Source organism: Heterodontus francisci, chromosome 11 (assembly GCF_036365525.1).
Source record: "Heterodontus francisci isolate sHetFra1 chromosome 11, sHetFra1.hap1, whole genome shotgun sequence".
NCBI lineage: Eukaryota > Metazoa > Chordata > Chondrichthyes > Heterodontiformes > Heterodontidae > Heterodontus > Heterodontus francisci.
In genome coordinates this window covers 85,398,723-85,425,264 of record NC_090381.1, presented here as the reverse complement: position 1 = coordinate 85,425,264, position 26,542 = coordinate 85,398,723, and the positions used below count along the sequence as shown (strand labels likewise).

At 44.0% G+C, this 26,542-nt stretch overlaps 1 protein-coding gene across 1 annotated transcript in view; it reads right to left on the bottom strand.

The window, feature by feature from the left end:
- The window catches only part of LOC137375045 (NLR family CARD domain-containing protein 3-like), a 40,714-nt gene extending 17,885 nt beyond the window's left edge, over positions 1–22,829 (bottom strand). Inside the window, exons 1-6 of the mRNA XM_068041670.1 lie at positions 22,787–22,829; positions 20,673–22,473; positions 13,657–13,743; positions 12,916–13,086; positions 6,035–6,205; positions 811–927 (exon numbers count right to left, since the gene is read on the bottom strand). Of these exons, the coding sequence (XP_067897771.1) occupies positions 811–927; positions 6,035–6,205; positions 12,916–13,086; positions 13,657–13,743; positions 20,673–22,473; positions 22,787–22,829 (2,390 nt within the window). The remainder of the gene's footprint in view (positions 1–810; positions 928–6,034; positions 6,206–12,915; positions 13,087–13,656; positions 13,744–20,672; positions 22,474–22,786) is intronic.
- Between the last annotated feature and the right edge of the window lie 3,713 nt (positions 22,830–26,542).

The window sequence follows — 26,542 nt, the reverse complement described above, 5'->3', positions numbered from 1 at the left end:
TTCCAAATTTCAGGTGGAAATCCTGCCCTGCATTAAGACCTTCTATTGAAGCCTGTGCAGGTCTTTGTTTCCTTTCTTCCTACTCTTCTTCCATCTGTTTATGGAGTCGTCAGTGTAAGCCTAATAGTGTTTTCATGTTCAGCAATTAAGAACAAGCAAATCCTGTGAAACAATTCTTGACCTCCACAACCTCCTCTGCAAAAGTATCTCATAGACATTCACTTGCCAAATGATCCACAGGCATCTATTTTACAAAAGAATCCTGATACAGGAACTTCACTGTTAGTAACATATTTAAACAATGCCTGCATTTGTTCCAGGTAGTTGTCAGGGATGTCTATGAAGCACCCAAACCAAAACAGCATCAGTGCACTTCCACATTGTTCCAATGTGTAGTGACACACTACAAAATTTGCCTGTGGCACACGTTTTGAATGTGGACAATGTGTGAAACATAAACCAATTTCTACTCTCACATATTGTTCTGCACAGGTTTATGATAATTCGCTTGCTTGAAAGGAAAACAAAATTCACTGAAATGATTCTTAAGAAGGTTTCATGAATACAATGTTTAAAAAAAAGGTTGCCTTAAACTCTGTAATGTCCAGACGACAGAATGTTTTTATGTGACACCTTAAACAAAAATCAAAGTAAATGTGAAATTGTTACAAAGATATATGTGAAGAAAAACACTAACACAGACGTGAAGGGCTTTAGTGCTGTCTAAGCCACAAATCTCCTATTTAAGCAGCTTGGTGGGAATAGGTGGGGTTGTGTTGTGTGGATAAACAATATATATTTCCAACTTACTCTAGACTTTTTAATGTGCAACGAGGATCTTTTAGCACATCGCAGACTATTTTCATGCCAGTTTCCTCCAGATAAGAACCCATCATCCCAAAATCAAGTGTAGAAGTATTATTCAGCCTATATACAATATACAAAAGTATTAATTCTGGAACAAAATGTTAACTACTGACATTTTTTTCCTTGCACTCGTGAAATAGTTAAAAATTCCATGATGCCAAAGTAGAAGTATAATAATGCTGAGCAAACAATACCTAGGTCTAGAAATTCACCATGTTCATTTTTGGGAAAACGGGGCACACAGGAAACAATCCTGCACCTGAATGGTGAAGTCTGAGGCATACCTGACATGGGCCTTGGGCCTCATTACCATTGTGTCACCAAACTACAGACAATAACAGGCAGTTTTCAGGCAAAGAGGGATTGAAGATCGAGCTGCTGTGATGCCTCAAGTAAGTGATAAACAAGAGGGGAGCATTTAGGGCACACATAACACTACCTCTGGCTGTAAAAGTAACCATGGCCCTTCGACACCACAAGCTCATTTCAGGCTGCAGCAAGTGACACCAGCTATGTCAGGCCTTAATCTAAGGTTTCTACAGCAGAGTTAGGATGCAAGCTCTTGCTCCAGCAAGCTGCTTCCTGGGGTGTCCTACCCCCTGTCCATGTGCCTGCAATTAGTGCTCAGTGAGTCTCCCAGTGCGACCCCATCTAACCTATCCTGCAGAGAATGCATGAATCTAATCTCTGAGCTGGTGATTGCTAGGGTAAGGTCGCATGATGTTAGGTCTTCATAAGAGTGCAGTTCTCTTCCTGCTGCTCATCCTCCAGGCGTTCTACATTTGCTACAACTGAAAGGGAAGCGAGGGGCAGGATTAGCATTTCATCTCAAGGATAAGCAGAGACAAATTAGTGACAGCCGAAATAAACTGTATTTTATCAGGTATAGTGTGTGAAGGTGACATTTCAGTGAAAAGGGAAAGTAAGATAGCAAAGAACCCTGTGGGTTGTACCATCCAGCCTCACCACTCGCCATGCCCCTGAAGTGATTTATCCCCGATCTCCATAATGTCCCCCTTGATTGAAGAGTAAACATTAATGGACAGTTTCTTTCCTCCAGCCCTCATCCGCTCCTTGTTATTGTTTACGAGCTGGTCCCGCATGAATGAAGGAAGAATTATAGTGATAGCCTAGTGAGAAGATTTGAGGATGTGCATGTCCAGGTAGAATAGCATTGTTGGTGTGTGAAGTGTGGCACTGGTGTAAGAACGTGCAGGAAGTAATAGTGAGAAAGGTAGTAGGTATAGAGTGTGATGTTAGGAATAGAATGAGGAGTAAAGTGTACTGCAGGGATTGGAGGAGTATCTGTCATCCTTACTCGGTTTTGCCTTTGTGTGAGTCCTGACCCAATCAAAGCGGTTGATTCTTAATTGCCCTCTGAAATGGCCTAGCAAGCCACTCAGTTGAGTCAAAACAGCTCTGAAAACCCATGATAAGAATAAATAAAGATAGATACCCTGCATCGACCTAGGCATTAAGTCATTTCAAGGGCACACCCTGAGTCAACACTGCAAGGTCCTCCTTGCTGGGTACTTGTGCCAAAATTGGGAGAGTTTCCCACAGACTAGTCAAGTAACATCCTGGCATAGTCATACTCACCAAGTCACACCATACAGCCATTGTCCCAGACTCCTACATCACCATCCCTCAGTATGTCCTGTCTCACCAGCAGGACAGACCCACCAGAGGTGGCAGCACAGTCAGGAGGCAGTGGCCCTGGGAGTCCTCAACGTTGACTCTAGACCCCATGAAGTCTCATGGCATCAGGTCAAATATGGACAAGGAAAATTGCTGATTATTATATACCACCTTCCCTCAGCTGATGAATCAGTACTCCTCCATGTTGAACACCAATTGGAAGAAGCACTGAGGGTAGCAAGGGCACAGAATGTACTCTGGGTGGGGACTTCAAAGTCATCAAAAAGAGTGGCTCGGTAGCACCAGTACTGACCAAGCTGGCGGATTCTGAAAGGAGATATCTGCCAGACTGGGCTTGCAGCAGGTGGTGAGAGAACCAACAAGTGGGAAAAACCTATTTGACCGCATCATCTCCAATTTATCTGTTGCAGATGTATCTGTTCATGACAGTACTGGTAGGAGCAACCACTGCACAGTCCTTGTGGAGACAAAGTCCAATCTTCACACTGAGCGCACCATCCATTGTGTTGTGTGGCACTACCACCGTTCTAAATGGGATGGATCCACAATAGATCTAGCAGCTCAAAGGTGGGCATCCATGAGACGCTGTGAAACATCAGCAGTTGTATATCAACAATTGTATTCCACCACAATCTATAAACTCATGGCCTGGCATATTCCTCACTCTATCATTATCATCAAGCCAGAGGACCAATCCAGGTTCAATGCAAAGTGTAGGAGAGCAGGACAGGGGCACCACCATGCATATTTAAATTTGGCGTGACACCCTGGTGAAGCTACAACACAGGACTGCATGCATGCTAAACAACAGAAGCAGCATGCTCTAGACAGAGCTAAGCAATACCACAACCAACGGATCAGGTCAAAACTCTGCGGTCCTGCAAATTCTAGTCATGAATGGTGGTGGACAATTAAACAATTATTGGAAGGAGGATGAGGTTCCATCAACATCCTCATTCTCAATGATGGCGGAGCCCAGCATCTAAAAGACAAGGCTGAAGTGTTTGCAACCATCTTCAGCCAGGCGTGTCAGGTTCATGACCCAGCTCAGCCTGCTCCTAAGGTCCGTACCATCACAGATGCCAGACTTCAGCCAATTCGATACACTGCAAATGATATCAAGAAATGACTGAAGGCACTGGATACTGCAAAGGCTATGGGCCCTTGAATTCCAGAGGTGAGGTGAGAGTGACTGCCCTTGAGATCAAGGCAGCATATGATAGAATGTAGCATTAAGGAACCCTAGCTCTGCCACATCCAGTCGTGAATGGTGGTGGACAATTAAACAACTAACTGGAGGAGGTGGCTCCACAAATATCCCCATCATCAATGATGGGGGAGCACATCAGTGCAAAAGATAAAGCTGAAGCATTTGCAACAATCTTCAGCTAGAAGTGCCGAGTAGATGATCCATCTCGGCCCGCTCCTTAAGACTCCAGCATCACAGATACCAGTCTTCAGCCAAGTCGATTCACTTGGTGTGATATCAAGAAACGACTGAAGGCACTGGATACTGCAAAGGCTATGGGCCCTGACAACATTCTGGCAATAGTACTGAAGACCTGTGCTCCAGAACTTGCCGCGCCCCTAGCAAGCTGTTCCAGTACGGCTACATCCCTGGCATCTACCCGGCAATGTGGAAAGCTTGCCCAGGTATGTCCTGTACAAGAATAGCAGGAGAGGTCCAACCCAGCCAATTACCGCCCCATCAGTCTACTCTCATCATCAGTAACGTGATGGAAGGTGTGGTCGACAGTGCTATCAAGCAGCACTTGCTTAGCAATAACCTGCTCAGTGACGCTGAGTTTGGGTTCCACCAGGGCCACTCAGCTCCTGACCTCATTGCAGCCTTGGTTCAAAGCAGCATTTGACCGAGTATGGCATCAAGGATCCCTAACAAAACTGAGGTCAATGGGAATCAGGGGGAAAACTCTCCGCTGGTTAGAGTCATACCCAGCACAAAGGAAGATGGTTGTGGTTGTTGGAGGTCAATCATCTGTGCTCCAGGACATCACTGCAGGAGTTCTTCAGGGTACTGTCCTAGGCCCAACCATCGTCAGCTGCTTCATCAATGACCTTCCTTCAATCATAAGGTCAGAAGTGGAGATGTTCGCTGATGATTGCACAATGTTCAGCACCATTCACAACTTCTCAGATACTGAAGCAATCCATGTTGAAATGCAGCAAGACCTGGACAATATCCAGGCTTGTGCTGATAAGTGGCAAGTAACATTCACACCACACAAGTGCCAGGCAATGACCATCTCTAACAAGAGAGAATCTAACCATCTCTCCTTGACATTCAATGGCATTACGATCGCTGGATTCCCCACTATCGACATCCTGGGGGTTACCATTGACCAGAAACTGAACTACAGTAGCCATATAAATACCAGGGCTACAAGATCATCTCAGAGGCTAGAAATCCTGCAGCAAATAACTCACCTCCTGACTCCCCAAAGCCTGTCCACCATCTATAAGGCACAAGTCAGGAGTGTGATGGAATACTCTCCACTTGCCTGGATGGGTGCAGCTCCAACAACACTCAAGAAGCTCGACACCATCCAGGACAAAGCAGCCGTTTCATTGGCACCCCATCCACCACCTTAAACATTCACTCCCTCTACCACCAGTGTACAATGTGTCTGCAGTTTGTACCAGCTACAAGATGCACTGCAGCAACTCATCAAGGATCCTTCGACAGCAGCTTCCAAACCCGCAACCTCTACCAGCTAGAAGAGCAAAGGCAGCAGGTGCATGGGAACACCTCCACTTCCAAGTTCCCCTCCAAGTCACATGCAATCCTGAGCTGGAAATATATTGCATTCTTTCATCATGGTTGTGTCAAAATCCCGAAACTTCCTCCCTAACAACACTGTGGAAGTGCTTTCACCACACAGAGTGCAGCGGTTTAATGTGTGTACCTATGTGTGAACAGTAAAGTCTGGAAATTACTGTGTTAATAGACACATATTTGTTTGGCATTGCTCTGTCCATGTTAGCAGCAGAAAAGCCCATTTTAGATAAACAGTTTAATGTGTTGAAATAGTAGCAATAGTAGCAGTTCCTCTATAGTTGGATTTTAGTACAGCATATACAACCAAAGAAGTTAGTCTAAAAAAAATGAAAATGTTAAATTGAAGCAATAGGAGTAGAGTTCTTATGTTACTGTTAAGGAATAATGTGAGGGCAAATTTACCCAAGACCTCACCCATATATATAGTTTATCTTTGGGTGCTTGATGTTAACATTGAGTTGCTCATTTGCTCCTTACCTTCCTGCCACCTCTCTCACACCCCCTTCCCTTCCATCTCCCCAATTATTCCACCATCCACTAACCCTTCTGCAGTTGAAGATTACACCCGGATTTGACTCCCCATCTCCAATGGCATAGGTGATGAACTAGTTTATATGGGTGTACATATATTGTTTTAATGATAGAATAGTACCAGAGTACTACAGAGTAATAGCCTAATATATGTGATAATCATTCATAATAATGACATACCCTAGTTTTTGTAATTTGCAGCGTGGATCTTTCAATGCAGTAGACAGTTTTCTCAGGCCTGCTTCGCCCATTCTATTATTGCTCACATTTAGCTCTCTCAATGTTTGGTTTGTGATGAGCACATTGACAAGTTCCTCCCAACTTCCAAATGACAGATTATTATTGCTCAAGCTAAAGAGATCAAAAACAGTTAATATGTTTGAACATGAAATTATGTAAATTACATCATTTATAGCTGTTCATGTCACATAGTTAATAATCTTGATGTTTATAATAATAATCACACGGCTCCTAAACTGAAGAAAAATCAGATACTCAGATTGCCTCTATCCAATCAACAGATGGTATCCTCTGGCTTTAAATTCAATGGCCCAGATTTTACACTCAATGGCAAATGAATGGCCACTAGATTTGGATACACTTACATTTGCCCATGGACTTACTATGGACTTTTGCACTGGAAGTTGAGATTGTTAGGAATCAAAAACAGCATGGTACTCTCTACAGGGGATCTAAAACTTGTGTGAACAGGGCAAGCAACAGTCTGTTTCTTTGATCAATCAATTTGAATAATCGTTACTTATGGAGGCATACAGAATCTGAACCATGGATGTAAACTAGAATAGTAAATTCAACGTAATATCATGCACAGAAAGTGAAATAAAGAGAGGGAAAGAAAGGTGGGATTGAGTGAGAGAGAAAAAAGAGACTGAAGAAAGATATAAAAAAAAATTTGTATTTCCAGCAATAAATAAAATCTGAAGGAATGAGACAGCACACTTGTAAAAATAAATTTTCAGTGCCATTAAGACTTAGCATATTTACAAGAACAACTTCTATTAATATAGCTCCTTTAACGTAATAAAATGCCCCAAGGCACTTTACAAGAACATTATAAAATAAAATATGACACCAAGCCATAAAGGGAGATCTTCAGTCAGATGACCAAATCTCAGTCAAAGAGGTAGGTTTTAAGGAATGAGGTAGAGAGGCGGAGAGGTTTAGGAAGGAATTTCAGATCTAAGGGCTGAGGCAACTGAAGGCGTGGCCACCAACGGTGATGCGATTAAAATCAGGAATGCTCGAGGGGCCAGAATATCTTGAGGGTTGTGTAAATGGAGGAGATTGCAGAGATAGGGAGGGGCGAGGCCATGGAAGGATTTGAAAACAAGAATGAGAATTCTTCTAAAATCAAGACATTGCTTGACCAGGAACCAATGTGGGTCAGTGAGCACAGGGGTGATAGTGGAATGGGTCTTCGTGCGAGTTAAGACACAGGCAGCAGAGTTTTGGATGATCTCAAGTTTACAGAGGGTAGAATGTGGGAGGCTAGCCAGGAATGCATTGTAATGGTCAGGTCCCGAGGTAACTAACTCATGAATGATGGTTTCAGCAGCAGATGAGCTGAGATGGGGCGAAGTCATAGAGTAATACAGCACTGAAACAGTCCCTTCGGCCCACCGAGTCTGTGCCGACCAACAACCACCCATTTATACTAATCCTACATTTAATCCCATATTCCGACCACATCCCCACCTTCCCTCAATTCTCTCACCACCTACCTACACTAGGGGCAATTTACAATGTCCAATTTACCTATCAACCTGCAAATCTTTGGCTGTGGGAGGAAACCAGAGTACTCGGCAGAAACCCACGTGGTCACAGGGAGAACTTGCAAACTCCGCAGAGGCAGTACCCAGAACTGAACCCGGGTCGCTGGAGCTGTGAGGCTGCGGTGCTAACCACTGTGACACTGTGCCGCCCCTGCGGATGAAATTATGCAGGTGGAAATAAACGGTCTTAGTGATGACATGAATATGTGATTGGAAGTTCAGCTCGGGGTCAAATATGACACCAAGGTTGTGAACAGACTGGTTCAATCTCAGACTGTTGCCAGGGAGCGGGATGGAGCTAATAGCTAGGGAAGGGAGTTTGGAGCAGGGACCAAAAATAATGGCTTCATTTTTCCCAATATTTAATTGGAAGATGTTTCTGCTCATCCAGTACCAGATGTCGGATAAGCAGTCTGATAACTTAGCAACAGTGGAGTAGTTGAGGAAGGTGGTTGTGAGGTAAAGTTGGGTGTCATCTGTGTACATGTGAAAACTAATACGATGCTTTTAGATGATGTTGCCAAGGGGCAGCGTATAGGCCAAAGATAGATCCTTGGAGGACATCAGAGGTAATGGTGCTGAAGCAGGGAGAGAAACCATTGCAAGTGATACTCTGGATATGATTAAATAAATAATAGAAGCAGGAGAGAGCAGTCCCACCCAGCTGGATGACAGTGGAGTAGTTTTGGAGGAGGATGGTGTGGTCAACCATGTCAAAGACTGCAGACAGGCAAGAAGGAAGAGGATGGAAAGTTTATCTTTTTCACAGTAATATAGGGTGTCCTTTGTGACTTTGGTAAGAGCTGCTCCGGTACAGTGGCAGGGGCGGAAACCTGATCAGTGGGATCCAAACATACAGTTCTGAGAAAGATAGGCACATATTTGGGAGTCAACAACACGTTCAAAGATTTTGGAGAGGAAAGGAAGGTTGAAGATGGGTTGGTAGTTTGCAAGGACACTGGGGTCAAGGACTTTTTTTTTGAGGAGAGGAGTGATGGCAGCAGATTTAATGGAGAGAGGGACAACGCCTGAAGAGATAGAACCATTTACTATATCGTTTAACATGGGGACCAAGAGGGGAAGTTGGGTGGTCAGCAGTTTAGTTGCTGAGAGTTGAGTGAGCAAGAGTTGGGTCTCATGGACAAGATGAGCTCAGAAAGGGCATGAGGAAAAATAGGAGAGAAACTCGAGAAAGATGTGAGTTCAGGGCTAGGGCAGGGGGAAGCTTTCGAGGAAGTTTTGCCCAGTGAGCCAGTGAAAGGGAGGGACATGGCAGAGGCAGCTGATGGGATAGTTTCAATCATAGTGACAAAGACATCCATGAGCTCCTCATACTTATTATTAGAAGTGAGGGTGGAGGGGACAGGGGAGAACTGTTTAAGAAGACGGTTTGCAGTAAAGAAAGAAGCCAGAGGTATCTTTGCATTTCAAGGGTCTGGATTTTACCAGCCCCCCGATATCGGTGGTCGTGGCGAGGGGGGCTGGAAATTACCTCTGGGAGAGGCCTGCCACAGGCCTCGATGCCAGGAAGGCCCCACCCCATTTTATCGGCGGTGACGAGGCCTCGTGGCACTCCCCCCCCCGCCACCCCACTGCTCAGTGATGGGATCTTCATTAAAATATTTAAATCTATTTAAATTACTGAATTAATACTTACCTCATCATGACAGCCATCCCACTGCGATATTCCAGCCAGTTGCCAGAACTCCCTTGCCTTCGGATCTCCCTTTGGAGCGGGGAACGGGGAAAACCATTGCAATTGGTAGAGGAGATGGTGGGAAGGGGTTGAAGGTTAAAGTGAAGAAAGTTCAGGGGAGAAAGGTCGGGATCGTGAGTTTAAATTTTTTGTGGGGAGAGGGCATTTAATGAAGTGTGTAGTCATTGCGGGGTTGGGAGAGGGGATTGAAACTTTGAATAGACATTTCCTTTTGATTTTTCAGGTCAGGTAAGTTTAATTTTTAAACTTAAATAAAGGGCTGGAAGCCCTTTAAAAATGGCACCGGTGCCTGTGCAGTGGCACCGGATGCTGTTGACAGGGACGGAGCACCTGCTCCCTCTACGCCATCGGGGGCAGGCAGTCCTGCCCAAACATGTAAATGAGCCGCCACGATATTTCACGGCGCAAATCCCACACGTGCGCCCCGCCACTTTTGAAGCTCACCGCTGGAAAATTTCCGGCCAAGCTGATCCTGGAATAGTAAGCAGTTTGAGCAGACAAGAGCAGGACCCAATAGCGTTTTATGTGGTCCAGCCAGATCTGGCATTAAATGGCTCAACCATTAAATGTCTGCCATTTCCTTTCAAGTCTGCGTCCCATGGACTTAAGGGGGAACCGGGGAAACAGCCAGGATGAGAGAAAATAATGGTTTTATTGGGGATTAGAGCAGCAAAGGTGGAGGTGAGGGTACAGTTAAGAAAATCAGTAGCTGCAGAAATGTTGAGGCCAATGGAGGGCCAAAGGCTAGATAGTTGGGATTTTGAAAGTGCAATTGTAAGTGAATTTTGATTAGTTTTTCCAGGAACAGATACAAAGGGTTGGGGCATAATAGGGGGATGTGGGTGGAGAATGATACAAGGAAGTGATCAGAGATGGCCTTATCTGTGATTTGTACAATGGAATCAGCAAGAGAATATGAGATGGCAAATTCAAGGGGATGGCCATGAATATAGGTTGGGATGTTCACATGGAGGGAGAGATTTAGGCAGGATGCGAGGGCAGTGAACTCAGAGGAGAGAGAACATAATGAGTTGAGATGGAGGTTGTAATCACCGAGGATGAGAAGTTGTTTGGTGCATAGGCTGAGGGAGGAAAGCAGTGAAAATATCTCAGTGAGAAAATCTTTATCATACTTGGGAGGGTGGTAGCGAATGATGATTTTGAATGAGAGGTGAGAGGGGTGCAACAAGCTGAAATGCTTAAAGGAGAAGAAAGTGCCAGAGGAGTCGGGGGTTGGGTCAAGGTGAGATTTGGTAATAAGTGCTACACCGTCACTGCAATGGCCTTGGCTCTTGTGGTTAAAGATATAGCCCGGTGGGGAGGCTTCATTAACGATGTCATCACCCTTCAGCCAGGTTTCTGTTAAGACCATTATGTTGATGCAATCATCATTAATAAGTTCACAGATGGAAAGAGCCTTGTTCACAAGTGAATGGCATTCTGGAGGGAGATGTGTAGAGGGGTGGTAAGAGCTGATCTTCTGCAAGACTCCACAGGGTCAGCAGTGGGAGGGGTGAATTGGACAGGAAGGAAATTGGCAAGATTAGCCCCCAGCGGGCACACTGGGCAGAAAGGTTGATGAGAGAATGGGATGGGGCAATTGGGTTGCTGCTCACAATGAGCCAGCACTGAGTGCCTCGATGAGCCCTTCGGAGGCTGACAAAAAAGGCACGGAGGAAAGCTGCAGACTTATCTAAGAGGGAGTCAAGCTTGGGATGGCAGCAAGTGAGCAGGATGGTCAAGGAGTTTAGAGGGTATCTATCATGTAAGTCCCCAAACTTCAGGTCATTGCAAGCGTTTCAATGCCAAAACTCTCAGAGAGATACTGGTAAAGCAAAGCTCCTGGAGCAGCAGGTCAACTCAAACAACAACTTCCAGATTTCCACATTTGTTGCACATATGTGGATACTGGAAACTGCTGCCCAAGTAACTGCTGAATAACCACGAGTCCTCATAGCCTTGATGTTATTTTTACTGCAAAATCCAAGCCAACTACTTTTCATGTAATATATTTTCATTTCCACTCATGAAACTAATAACCTTAATTTTCTAGCCAACCTCCATGATAGAAATAAAAACAATGGCCAGATTTTGTGGTCATAAGGACAGTAAAACTGTCAGCGTTCGTCATTATTACTCCTCTGAAACTGATAGCAACTTCTGGAGTCCACACATGCGCAGTTAAAGTGGAAATCTATAAGGTGCTGTCAGTGATCCTATGCTTCTCCATAGGGTGCATTGTTAAAGTCCCATAAAATGCACTCAATTAGAAATCATTGAACTGGCAAGAACTTTCACTGTTTTGCAACTAGTCTCACTGTAAAAACCCCTGAAAAAGTTACACCTTGTTGAATGAAGTACAACTGGGTTTTTAGTGGTGTACTAAATACTGTTAAACAGCCTCACTGGCCCTGAAAGAGTAATTTTATATTTGTTAAGTGTCAAGTTTCTCCATTACAATAAAAAATTCCACATTTTTAATTAATGTTTTTGAAGTTTGTTTTTGATATTTTTGCTTCTACCTTAATCCCAAGTGTCTGTCCCAATCAATTATTTTGCTATCTGTAAAATTTTAAATTAAAAGCGAAGAGATTGGTTTTTACTTCCTGGTTTGCTATCTATGAGAATACTTCATATGATTGGCTGCTTACCCTGCTTGATGACATCACTGCTGCTGGACACCTGGAGATCCCCTTGACTTGGCGCCAGATTCAAACTGATATCGGGAAAGGGGAAATTTACACACAGAGATTGCTAGATCTTAGTGGGCAGCTTTCTTCAAGGTCAGTGATAAGTGCCATTGATCCGCCACAAACTGCAATATCTAGCCCTATACTATTTGGTGAAGTTTGCATAGCTATGTTGTAACTGCCATGCTAATAGGACAAACCAGAGAAAAATAAATGCATTGGCCAGAGTCAAATCTGGAAACATTCTAGTCTGTTTTGTGAATTTAGTCATCAGGGGAATTTTGATTAATGTCAGACAGGAATTAAAGAGAACAGCAACAACTATAAGGGCAATGGAGGAGGGTAAGAGGTAGAACTGGGCTGTGATAGGTTAACTTAGAACCAAGAGAGAACAGCACTATGTAAGTGTTTTTTGGAGGAGAGATATTGGAGGAGAATGGAATGTTCAATGGTGTTAAAGGTTAAGAATGTGTAGACAGCAACGGTCACACTCACAAAGATGCTGTTGATGATTTTGATCAGTACAGTCTCAGCGTTGTGGGCATCAGGAAGTCTAGTTGTAGAGCTTCAAACAAGGCATGGTAAGAGAGGTGGAATAGTAGTTGCAAGGCACTAAAGTTCAAGACTTTAGGGTGAAAGAATAGGTTCTTTAAGGAAAGGAGTAATGATAGTGGTTTTAAATGATGTAAGAATGGAGTCAGGAATGAGGGACAGGTTGGTTTAGCCAATACTCATGGATCTGAAAAGAGGTTTGGACAGAAGGCAGTTACAGTACTGAACTCTGTCAGTGCTGCTAACAATCTTCTATTATTTCTACATGTAAAAACATTCGAAATCGCATATGCAAAATATTTCACTTACTTCAGCTTCTGCATTCTACTTTGAGGATCCTTCAGAGCAGTGGACAATAAGCAAATCCCTCTATCTCCAAGATTATTATTACTCAGGTTCAGATTTGACAGCATCTTACTATTGCTCAGGATGAAAACTAATGCCTCACAACATTTATGTGACAGATCATTTCTTTCCAACCTATACAATTCAGAAAGGACAAACATTTCTAAAGTTATATATCCTATATATAGTTTAGAAATTGCTATTTGTTGTGTAATTTGGAAGCACTGGGTTCTTGAGAGTTTTAGAAGAATCATTTCCTGTTTGTTAACCCCCAAAATTGTTTGCTTTTTCTGCAATGTCTATACAGTGGACTGATCAATGGAACATATTTATTTTGTTTATACTTGTAATTTAAGTGACACTGGTTTGTTCCATTTACTTGGTTACTGAAAATAAGAACACAACAGATTGATACTTTTCTTTGTTGAAGGTTGCAAGCAGTTTAGAAACTGTTTGGACATAACAGTAATTTCAACAAAACAAATCTTACCATCTAATGTTCTTAGGCTACATGTCTGAAAAATAAGCATTTCCAAACAAACTTTTTTTGTATTTCATAACTTACTTTCCACTATCTGAGCTAATTGCCCAAGTAACAAAGGTGGCATATTTTAACTCCAGTAAATGGCTCATTTAATACACCACTACAAGCTGAGAAATGGGCAAGTTGTATATGGTATTAAGCACAGAGTTTTTACTACTTACTCCAGATTTTGCAATTTACATTCTGGACTTTTCATCATTTGAGACAATATTTTGACTCCAGAGTCTCCCAGGTTCGATCCAATCATCCTAAATAAAAATAGATTACAAATGAATTTGGAACTAAAATGTAACATTTATTGATGCTGTATAAGATATAAATGCCTCTAGTGGAAAAAGAATGGTTGTTTGACTTTTTTAAAAGCCCGCCGGAAAACCCCAAATTTGTCCAAAGTTGGGAAGCCTGTTCCTGCTACAGCAGCTGTCAGCTGTGAACCTCAGCGCAATGCTTTTAAACAAACTCACCAACCACAAAGCTGCTGTGCTGAGCGCTACTGCTCCTTGCGACTGTCAGAGAGGGAGAGAGAGAGGGGAACAGTGGGGGAGGGGGAAACAAAGAGAGAGAGGGACAGGCGGGACACAGAGACAGAAAGGTGAGACAGAGACAGAGAGAGAGGGGGGACACAGAGAGAGAAAGAGGAAACAGAGGGGGGGACAGATAGAGGAATGGGGGACACAGACAGAGAAAGGGGAAAGAGAGGGAGGGGGGACAGATAGAGAGAGGGGGGACACAGACAGGGAAAGGGGAAACAGAGGGGTGGAAACAACACAGCGAGGGGGCAACACGGAGAGAGAGAAAGAGACAGAAAGAGAGATCAAGATCACTCCTAACAGAAGGCTATCTATTCGAAATACTCTGCATCGCTACAAGTATGCGGGCAGACAATAGCTACTTCTACAAGCAAAACAATGCCAGGTATCGCACAAAATCAGGGTCCAATATAGTGATGAGACAGTAAGTTATTAAATTAATCTTCTAATTTAAAGCTTCATCACAAAAATGCGCATTTGTTGTTCTTTTGAATAATTGTAAGATAATGCCATTTTAATTCCTTTATCTTTCCAAAATTGTCTTACCATGTAAGACAAAAATTGTATTGTGGCCCCTCACGTGAAAAGGTTGGACAACCCTAGTGTAGATTCTAAATAAATAGTAGAAAAGTCAAAGTTTAGGAGGCTTTTGAGGACAGGGAGAAAAACATCAAGCAAAAGATACTTTGGTAGAGAATTCTAGAGTGCGCAGGTATAAAGAGTAAGCAATCAGTTTTTGATGGTGGAACAGGGGTAAAAACAATAATTCAATGTTGGAGAACTAAAGGAGGTAACCTAGGGTCACTCAGATCAGGCAGGGCAAGGCTTTGAAGGGATCTAAGTTGATGCAAGTATTATATAATGGTTCCAGGGATGCTAATGTGAATCCCTTCACTCTTGTCTTAGGTCTACCATGATATCAAATGTATGAAATAAGGAAATATTTCATGAAAATGATACCTTTGTGTGTGTGTAGTAGAAAGATAAATTCACTTGGAAATGTATCAATTGTATACTGTTTGCTTTTTAAGTTGTGTTTTTTGTGTTCATTAAGTGAAGGATGTTATTGGTTGGTTATCAAGTACTGGAACGCATTGTCCATTTGGCATGCATTGTCAGCATTAAGAAAGAAAGAAAGACTTGTATCATATAGCACTTTCACAACTTCAGGATGTTCTAAAGTGCGTGGGTTTTCGCCGGGTGCTCTGGTTTCCTCCCACAGCCAAAGACTTGCAGGAGATAGGTAAATTGGCCATTGTAAATTGCCCCTAGTGTAGGTAGGTGGTAGGGAATATGGGAGTACTGTAGGGTATAAATGGGTGGTTGTTGGTCAGCACAGACTTGGTGGGCCGAAGGGCCTGTTTCAGTGCTGTATGTCTAAAAAAAATTTTTAAAAGTTTACAAACAGCAATGTGATAATGACTAAGTAATCTGTTTTAGAGTAATGTTAGTTGAGGGATAAATATTAGGCAGTACATTGGGAGAACTCCCATGATCTTTTTTGAATAGGGTCAGGGATATTTTACATCCATCTTGGAGGGCTGATAGGCCTTCAGTTTATTGCCTCATCCAAAAGATGGCATCGCTGGCAGTGCAGCACTCCCTCAGTACTGCACTGAGAAAGCCATAGGGCAGGTATAGTATAGATGCAGAATAAAACTCCATCCACATTGTTCTAATGATGTACTCTCCTCCTGCGTGAATGTAATATTTTAATTTCTCCACCACCCATCCTTGTCTTCTCTCTGAGTGAAGGTACCAATTTGGACTGAATTATGGGCAGTGCTTTGCTGTGGACAACATCAATATCAATTATGGCCAGACTATGCAAACTAAATTTACCAAGTGCCCTTACAATTAAGAGAGAAAGGAGACATTTATTGCATCTGTCTGGGCTGCATTGGAATCTTGGTCCTAGGAAGGGCAGTCTAAAATTCACTGCACCACCTCGTTCCCTTTACTTCTGTTCTTACACACTTAAATGTATTATTAAATCCACCTCTTCACTATTCTGGGGTTTTGATTGACAGCTAGAAGAAATCAAGCAGTGTATTTCTTCACAGATATAATAATGATTCACATAATTTTAAAAACAAAAACATTACAAATAAAATGTAAATTTAAGTCAATGTGTATGGCAATTTCTATTTTAGCCACACCTCACAATAAATCCATTATAATTATATAAACCCATATCAGTCAAAGGCTGAAAACATTGCGGGAACAAAATTTGGATCCATGGTGCCTCTTTTATAGGCTCTAGAAGTGCCCTTGGAGGTTCAAAATGTTTTCCGCAGTGCATACACACACTTCTGGTGCAAGTCACACTGCACTCCATATTGATGAGGGCATTAGCACACATGCAGGGCGTGTCCACTGGAAGTATGCAGGGGTAGATAGAGCATGACGTCAGATCAGCGTTACTGCCATTTTGGAGCTCAATGCTCCAACTAACGCCATCTTTTAGGTTCGCACAGCTGAACTCGTGTTCTTCCCCCAACCAGCGCTATTTATATGGATCAGCAACTACTTTCAGGTTAGTTGATGATTGATTTATACTGAGCGTTGCTAAGATTTTACAAATGTTTGATGTTTTCTAGAGTTCTTTCAAGTTGCTAAAGTCCACAGGGAGTGGCGTGGCACATACTGAAGGACTTTGCCCTGACTTCAAGGCTTCTGCACAAACAAGTTTTCCACAGACATGGGTGCAGTAGTAAGCATTTCACTTGGAATACAGCATGACTGGGAGAATAAGCAGAGGCAACGCAGAGCAGGGCAAGTTGGGAGGGGGAGAAGGGCTCTCAGCAGGAGACCATGTCTGCCCAGGGTGTTTAGGGAGTAATTCTTCTACCTGAACCTCAGTGAGGAACAATGTGTGTGACATCTGTGCTTCTAAAGAACGTCCTCACTGAAATCTGCCACCAGCTTCAGCCTCAGAGCAGGGCATGGAACACATTGCCAGTGGCTGGGAAAGTGACAGTAGTGATGAACTTTATATGTCTGGCTCCTTCCAGGCTGGAGATGGAGATATTTGCAACATCTCATTGTTTGAGTCCACTGCTGCATAAGGGAGGTCACTGCAGCTCTCTATTCAAATTGAGTAGCAGCGTGCATACAATGAAAGCCATGCTGTCACACAAAATATGATAGAGCAGACCACTGGTGAGCTGAAACAACCCTCCGCTGCCTGGATCACTCTGAAGGAACCCTGCAGTACTCGACAGAGTGAGTGTCAAGATTCATTGTGGTCTACTGCAGACTGCAAAACCTTGCCGTCATGAGCTCTTGCACCAGCAAAACAACGAGCAGCTGAAAAGGAGAAAGAGGATGAAGAGGATAAGGAAGGGGGGAGGCAACCTAGTCAATCGCCTTCTGGCCGGGCTGTCCGTGAACAGCTCAGTCACCTGTGATACAACCCCAATTCCCCATTCACTGACAGTCCCACACCAATGCCACGGACTATCACAGTGTTCGCTTGGCCACAAAGCAAAAATAAAAGCCAACACAAAATAAACATTCCACTCCAAATTTATAAATTAAAGCTTGCCATATTGCATACAAATGTCAAATAACCACATTTCAGCATTCACTTAGTGCATGTCTTCCATGTGCCTTTGTTTGTCCTAGTGCTCCTACACGGTACTATCCCAGTATCTGCAGCATGGCTGGTGGAAGGCTGCTATCTTTCAGTGCAGTAGATTGCAGGTGGCCTTGGAGAACAACCTCGAGCAGCTCTGGACCCAGCTGTAGACTGAAACATCTCAGCATGTGCGGCAGCAGTCTGGGCTGGCTGGCTGACAGACAACAAGAAGGGCATTGGCAGAGAGGCAGAAGTGGGAGGACAAATGCTGTCATCCTGAGAGAGGACCACAGGTTCGTGCTCCATGGAACCACCGCCACTCCCTTAGGGTGGCGCCTCAGCAATCCTAGTAATCTGTTGGAGACCAGATTGTTGGACTGCACGCAGCCTTCTGGTAGTCCTGTCAATGCATTTCAGTGTGTATATCCATTAGATTTCTTCTGTCGTCTGCACAACTGAAATGCGCATTTGAGTCCTCTGCATCAGAACTGATGTATGACCTCACCCTCCAGGAAGCTGGCACCTGCACAACCCTTGCCCCCTGTTCTGGTCACAGGCCACTCATGCCCCATGTCTCACCATCTGCTGATCCCGCTTCTATACTGTTCTCTAAATCGTCGGTACCTGAGCTGGTGGCTGGAGGCCGTCAGTGTGAAATCAAGTGATGATGTTTCATCATCATCTGTGTCTTGTGGCTCTTCCACCAATGCCTGGCCAGGTGGCAGTTCTTGGGTACCCGAAAGGAGAAAGGCACAAGGGTGAGGTTGTAGCGAGGGGAGCAGGGAAAAGCAAAAGGTTCATGCTTATGCCGAAAGAAAAGCTAGTCTAATGGTGACCATAAAACCATTGTCGATTATTGTAAAATCCCATCTGGTTCACTAATGTCCTTTAGGGAAGAAAATCTGCTGTCATTACCTGGTCAGGCTGACATGTGACTCCAGACCCACTGCACTATGGTTAACTCTTAAATGCCCTCTGAAATGGCCACGCAGTTCAAGGGTAATAAATGCTGGCCTAGCCAGTGATGCCCACATCCCATGAACGAATAAAAAAAACAAAAAAAATCTGCAGCTTGTAAATCAGAAGAGAGTGTGGAATGCGAGAGAAGTGGGATGTGAGAAGCAGAATTACATATGAGGATGCTGACTTCTTTTACAGTTTCAGCCCGACTTCTGGCATGGCCTCAGCAATGGCCACTCCAATGATGAATAGAACTGTCTCCTCCATGGGGGCAAGAACATACAGCCACTTGTGTCCCCATGGTTAGCTCCTGCTGCCTCCAGTTGTGCGCCACCATGTGTTGCAAGAGAGAGGGAATTGTGTCAGTGAGTGTGGTGCAATCTGTTTGAGTGATGTGTAGTCATGGTTGAATAGCTGGGAATGTGTTCAAGCTGTGAGATGTGTTGTGAAGCTTGCAACAGTGCTATGCTTATGAGAATGAGGTACAGGTATAGATGTTAGGAAAGAGTCCTGATTGATAGACAGTGTTTGTAGGCAAATGATGGGGCTGTAGGGCAATGAGCAGTGTCTGAGGCTGCTGGTGCAGTTGGTGGGATATGGCACTTTAAGATAAATTCACTGACCTTGACCACTTGTGTGAAGTCAGTGAACATTTTCTGGCACTGCATCCAGGACTTTGCAGCTTGACTCCTGACATTGATGACCGCAGTTATACGGTGCTGCATTTTAAAAGCCCCTCACCAAAATAGTCGGCGGGCAGAAAAACTTGCGGCCCACACACACGAGGTGCATGTCACGGAGGCACGGCAATTCCAAATGCAGCAGCTCACTTGCATGGTCGGGGCAGCTGCACCCCCCCCCCACAATGGCGTGGAGGGGGCGAACGAGCCATCCCCGGCAACGGCGTCCGGTGCCAATGAGCAGGTGCCATTTTTAAAGGGCTTAGAGCCCTAAATGACAAGTTAAATTTTTAAAGGGCCAGTTATTTTACAGTCAATAAAAATGAATTAAAACATCTTTCCATGCCCTCTCCCACCCCCCAATGACATTGCACATCATTCCTGCCCTGCCTCCTCTCGCCCCCAGAATACCTACACCAAAGTTCAGAAGCTTTGTTCTTTACCCCTTCCCGTCACCTCCCCAACCAATCCAAGGAGTTTGACCCCGCTCCCCCTTCCCACACTGAGAAAAGAACTTCCTCCTCACAGGAATCGTGCCTTGTTACCCCAAATGGGGATTTGGAGGCGCGGCATTGCCACCGCCAGAATGAAGATTGGACCGTGTTCTCAGAATCATTGCTGCCAGCACATTAATGAAAGGTAAACATCCATTTGCATATTTTAATGCTGATCCTGTGGTTGAGCGACGGGAGGGGGCGGTGGGGGGCGGGGGGGGGGTGGTGCTGCCGCTGCCGCCGCCTCCACGAGGCCTCTCCGCCGCTGCCGAGATCAGTACAGGCCCTGCCAGTTTCAGGGTCGGTGGCGGGCCTCATCTGTTGCAATCTTCATCTCCCGTTCCTACCACCGTTCCCAGCGTTGGGGACCCTTCAAAATTCAGCCCACGGTGTCACTGCCTTCTAAGCATTTGTTTGGAGGGCCTCCTGACTCCCTATGGTTGCAGCACTTCTCTCTTCTATTCCACCTCCTCCACCAAAGCCTCCAGTGCAATGTCCAAGAACCTTGGAGCCCACTCTATACCATGTTGCCCCATTATTCAGTCTTTTTCCGCAGCAGAGTATCTTGTACAAGGAGTTTCATTCCCTGCTCCAGCCACAATGTACCTCTCATTTAAGTAGTGCAGGCTAGCTTTAACTCAAGCTAGCCCCTCACAATTTTGAGCCCCCAACTGAGGCATGCAGCCACTCAAAAGTGCAGTTAGCACAACACACTCATGGTAATGAAAGGCAGCACAAAGTTAGCATGGTGCCTGCATCACATTGAATGGACGTGGGATAATCGCACATTGTGGGCCCTGCACCCATTTTTGGTGGCTGTCCAATTTTTCCCCCTACGAGTACCCAAATAAGTTCCCTCTTTTAGTTATGAATTACTGCTTTATAAATGACTTGTTGAATTAAATGTTTGTTAAGGGAAGCAAACGTCCTTACTTTAAATTTGTAAAGCAACGTAGAGCTGGCACCAGTCTCTGGAGCCCAACTGAAGATATTTTGTGGTGTGACAAATCTAATGTCTTCATATCTCCATCTGACATTTGCAAAACAAGTGCAAGTGCCGAGTATTCTGCTGGTGAAAGTGTCCCTGAAGTGACAGCACCAGTGGCCATAAGCTTTTTGATCTGCACCACAAGTGAATTATCGTCTAATTCATTTAAACACTGTAGAAGAGTAATGCATTTTTCTGGAGGAATATCTTCCTGCAATCTCTTTTTCAAACATTGAATAATCTTTGTTACATCATCACGATTTATTTCACAACTTGTCATCAGTCCTGTCAAGATCTGCTGATTTGCTTTTGTCCCAAATCCACAAAGGAATCTGAGAAATAGATCTAAGTGACCACTAGAACTTTTGATTGTTTCTTTACAGGCCTGTTTACAGACTTGGAAATAGCTGGGTTTTTCATGTCGCCGTAAAGTCTTTGTATTTGACACAATCATTAAAGGATTATATTTGTTGTTGTTAAAGGAGACAAAAACATACAAAGCAGCAAAGTATTCCTGCAGTGTCCCATCAACAAAACAGTAGGCTTTCTTCGAATTATTTGCATTTCCCACAAGAAGTTCTTTGCAAAGTCCACCCTCGGCCAGGGAAGCATCAACATTGTACGTTTCTAAATCGTTCTCATAGAATACCAGTTTCTGGCCTCTCAGCAGATCGAAAGCTAGTTTCCCCAATCTGATGATAGCTTTTTGCTTTGACTGCAAAAATGCAGCAAAAGTTTGCTTCATGCCTGTTAAATACATCAGTTTTTGCTGTTGATGGGAAAATATATGTATTAAGAATTTGGTGTAGACAGATGTAATTGCTACTGGCATGTAATCACCAAGCCCATAGTGTTGAAAAGCTTTAAGTGCATCCTCCAAAATGGTTGATAAAACGCAGCAGAAAATGGGCATGTAGCATAGTGGGGATAAGCTCTTCTCCTTGTTCATAATTGAAATCATTTTTTCTGCCAGGTGCCTATTTTCATATTTCTTGTGGAAATATTCTTTCTTTTCATGCTCATGGAATCCTTTTATTTCAGTCAGTCTGTCAATATAACAGAGAGGTATTTGCCCCATAGCTGCTGGTCGGGTAGTTATCCAGACTGAAGCAGAAGGATGAATGTTGCCTCTGATCAGATTTGTGAGTAAAGATCCAAGTGATATTGATTCATTCTCGTCATAGCAAGCTAATTGGTTTTCAAAATCTAGACCTTGTCTGCTTTCATCTAGTCCGTCAAATATATACAAGGATTTGATTGACATGCTTGTCAAAATCTCGTCACAAGGCTGCATGTGTGGATAATAATGCTGAAGAAGCTGTACAAGGCTTATTGACTTTTCTGGCAGCATATTGAGCTTACAGAATGGGAACATGAATATGAAGTCAAATTCTGACAGTATGGAACCAGCAGCCCAGTCGTGAATTAACTTCTCAACACATACTGTTTTACCAATCCCAGCTATTCCCTTTGTTATAATGGTTCTCTGAGGTCTTTCTGCTGCAGTGGCAGGTGTTAAGATCTCCGTATAGCTGAGGGGATGGACTGACGGAACATTCTGACCGGTGCCCACACGTTCTGAGCCTTCATGCTGCAAAGGGTGTGCATTGCTTTCAGCAATCCATAGATCTGCAAACTTGTTGGATGCAGATTCTCCTCTACATTCAGCTCCATATTCTGTTATGTACACACAACTTTCTTTCAAAACGTTGATGTGGGTTTTTCGGAGATCATAAAGAGCATCCCCTATAATGGAAAAAGGAAGCAGAATATATAATTTCAGGTAAATAATCATTCTTACTTACGTGCCTCAAAGCATTTGCATTTTGAAACATCAAACTGTAACCGCCAAATGTTCATCTACTTTGGTTATATTATACAACATCTTATCCAAACAAAAGTCTTACAAATATTAGCCATTTGAAATGACACTAGGGGCACAAAATTGGGCTCCATAGTGCTGCTGCTGCCAATGCTATGAAACTCCTAAGGATGCAAAATGACACCTCCTGGGCTTCCAGACAGCCTGCATGGTGCCCCAGATGGGAAGGGCACTAACATGGGCATGCATGTGCCAGAGGCGGCAGGACTGGTGCTATCATGACGTCAAACAGCCATTCCAGCAGATTTAACATTAACTTCAGGAACTTGGTCTGTGCATGTCCAAACAAAGCCTGTGCTGATCACTCCCAGCTCATCAGGTGTTCAGCAGCACGAGGACCCCTCCGCTAACAGTACTATTTAAAGGACAAGGCACCAACTTGCAGTTGAGATGTTTTTGACTCACTTCTGCTTAGGCTGAGTTTGTTGAAGTAACGTGCTGTATTTTTGGAGCTCTTTTGGAGAGCTGGTACTTAAAATGGGGAGGATACAGGATTTGGTGATCAAAATATGGGGGCTGTGATTGCAGTGCCTCTTGGCCCACAACATGGCTATCAGATGGAGCAGAGGCTTCAGAGAAGGGAAGCTCTGCACAGAGGGAGGACGATCGCTCTTGACAGAAGGCCCTACCCATAAAGGGTTTTTCAGAAATACTTCTCCTACCCATATTAAGGAGGCGGTGGTATAGTCGTAATGTCAGTAGATTAATAACCCAGAGCCCCAGGCTAATGCTCTGGGGACATGGGTTGAGGCCTACCATGGCAGATGGTGGAATTTGAATTCAATTAATAAATCTGGAATTAAAAAGCTAGTCTAGATTAGACTAGTCTAGTGGTGACCATGAAACCATTGTCGATTATTGTAAAAACCCAACTAGTTCACAAATATCCTTTAGGGAAGGAAATCTGCCATCCTTACTTGGTCTGGCCGACATGTGACTCCAGACCCACAGCAATGTGGTTGATTCTTCACTACCCTCTGAAATGGCCTAGCAAGCCACTCAGTTGTATCAAACTGCTATAAAGTCTAAGAGAAGGAACCTACACCCCAATGACTGCAGCGGTTCAATAAGGCAGCTCACCACCACCTTCTCAAGTGCAATTAGGGATGGGGAATAAATGCTGGCTTAGCAATGCCAACATCCCCGAACAAAATTTTTTAAAATCTCACCCAGGAGCAGTGGCTGACACCACCTCCTGCAACCTGACCTTGACCCTCACACCAGTGTGAGGTCGGCCCTGCCAGTGCCTGTAAAGGTCACAGTGGCATTGAACTTTTATGCATCTGGGTCCTTCCAGGCAGAAGTCGGCAATATCTCCAACATACCCCAGTATGCCATCCATTGGAGCATCTGGGAAGTCATGGAGGCTATCTACTCTGGAAGAGGAGAGTACATCATCTACTCCATCAACAGGGGCAAGCAGGATAAAATAGCACATGGCTTCGCTGGGATAGTGGAATTCCTGGTGGTGCAGGTCACCACTGATGGCATGCATGTGGCTCTGTTGGATCCGATGACAATGGGGACAGGTACAGGAACCTCAAGGGCTAGCATTTGTTGTGATCCTGGTGTTCTTTTTTGGGAAGTATGCAGTGTGTCTTCAAGACAGCAAAGGATCAGTACTACTTTAAGAACAAGCAAGCCTCAGGAGTCAGAGAAGGTGCATTCTGGCTGTTGTTGGTACAGCTAAACAGAGAGGGAGAACAAGCCAGCCTCAGAAGTTACCAAGGAAAGTGCATCTTGGTTGTCCCGGATACAGTCATTCAGAGACCAAGGAGAGGATATACAATGTTGCCATTTAATTTAGAAACTAGTTGATAACTGGCTTTTGCAAAGACACAGACACAAACTGTCTGCCAGCATATACTGAAGCAAATAGGAGAGCTCTCCCTCTGTCTGTTTAAACACTATTTATTAAACTCTCAGAATTCTGAAAAGTCAAGCCAGATTAATTTCTTAAAAGAATGTAATAAATTACTTTCACTACTGAACTGTAATTGCTATGTTAATTGCTGGAGAAGAAGAGTCTGCTAGTGCTGTCATGCATTTGGCCAGCACTACCGCAGTGGAAAGGATGGGCTCCAAGCACTGCGCGATACCCTGTGCCACATTGAAACTGGATTCCTCCATGCTCCTTGACAGTGACAACAGGCTGTCTGGCAGGCCTGACAATGCACAAGAATCTTACTGCACATTGGCATCAGCGTTCTCCTGTATGCCGCCCCATCGAAGTCCTCATCTGAGTCCACTGTATCATATCTCTTCTGCAACCTCACAATCCAGTGAGCTGTCACAAGAATTACCCTTTCCCCTAGCCTAGCTGTAGCCCACACATGCCCAATGACTCACCACTTGCAGATCCCGACTGTATACTAGCCTCTAAGGTACTGGTAGTGCCAGTATCTGAGCTGGGGGCTGTGACTGTCAGATTAAGTGACACTGTTTCCTCATCACTGGTGTGGAGTTGCTCTCTCTCTTCCTCCTGGGTATGCTGTGCCTGGTCAGGTAGCATGTGTTGGAAATCTGAAAGCATAAAAGCAGAAAGAGAAGGTTGTGTTCAGGAAGGGGGAACATAGGAACATAAGAACATAGGAAGAGGAGTAGGCTGTTTTGCTCCTCAACCCTGTTCCATGATACAACGAGATCATGGCTGATCTGCAACCTACTCCATATATATCTTTGCTACATATTCCTTAATACCTTTGGATAACAAAAATCTATCAATCTCAGGCAGCAATGCCACAAGAAGTCTAATGATCTCATGTGGCCAGTTCAACGTCAATGAATGCATCTTTACATACCATCTCCTACTCACCACAGCACCACCGTCTCACACTGCTCAATGTACCAAACCCCCATCATTCATTCAGCACCAGTCCCTGATACCCAAGACTCACACATAACATCCAGATACTCCACCTCACCCACCAATGCTGCTTGCCTCAGATTAATTTCTGAAAAAAGATAACCAGTTACTTTAACTACTGAACTGTAATTGCTGTGTTCATCTCTGGAAAAGAAGAGGAGCATCACTTCAATTGTTGAATTAGACTACTAACTGTCCTCCTGTTGGAGAACCTTTTTTCCCCATCAGACAGCTGCAAGGACTTCAAGCAACCTTGGTCTTTCCACATTGGAAGATTCCACTTCGACTGGAGTGTAAATCAGCAAGGACTTTGTTACTTTTTAAATGTTGTTTATATCTTAGTAGCGTTTAAGTGTTTAGTTTTTCTAATAAACAGCTTAATTTGTTGATCTAAAGACACCTGGTTTGATTTTGATTTAGATTTAGAGATACAGCACTTAAACAGGCCCTTCGGCCCACCGAGTCTGTGCCGACCATTAACCACCCATTTCTACTAATCCTACACTAATCCCATATTCCTACCACATACTCACCTGTCCCTATATTCCCCTACCACCTACGTATACTAGGGGCAATTTATAATGGCCAATTTACCTATCAACCTGCAAGTCTTTTGGCTGTGGGAGGAAACCGGAGCACCCGGAGGAAACCCACGCAGACACAGGGAGAACTTGCAAACTCCACACAGGCAGTACCCAGAATTGAACCCGGGTCGCTGGAGCTGTGAGGCTGCGGTGCTAACCACTGCGCCACTGTGCTGCCCTGTTCGCCTCATTCGGTGTTTAATAGATGGTTCAATTTGGCTGTGGTTTTCTTTAATTTGGAAAGTTTAAAGTGATATGTAAGGTGATCTGTGGAGGGACAGGACTGAATAGACAGTGCATTTCTCCCACCGCAATCAGAATCATATATTTGGATTGGGAGCTTTGTCTTGAGTGGTCGGTCATAACACATTACAAACACGTGCAGTTGGTCTGCAATCACGCCAAAAACATTATGTCGATGAATTCCCGCTATCAGGACAGTAGCCATCATACATTCATTTTGCTCCAGTCAGCTGTATCCAT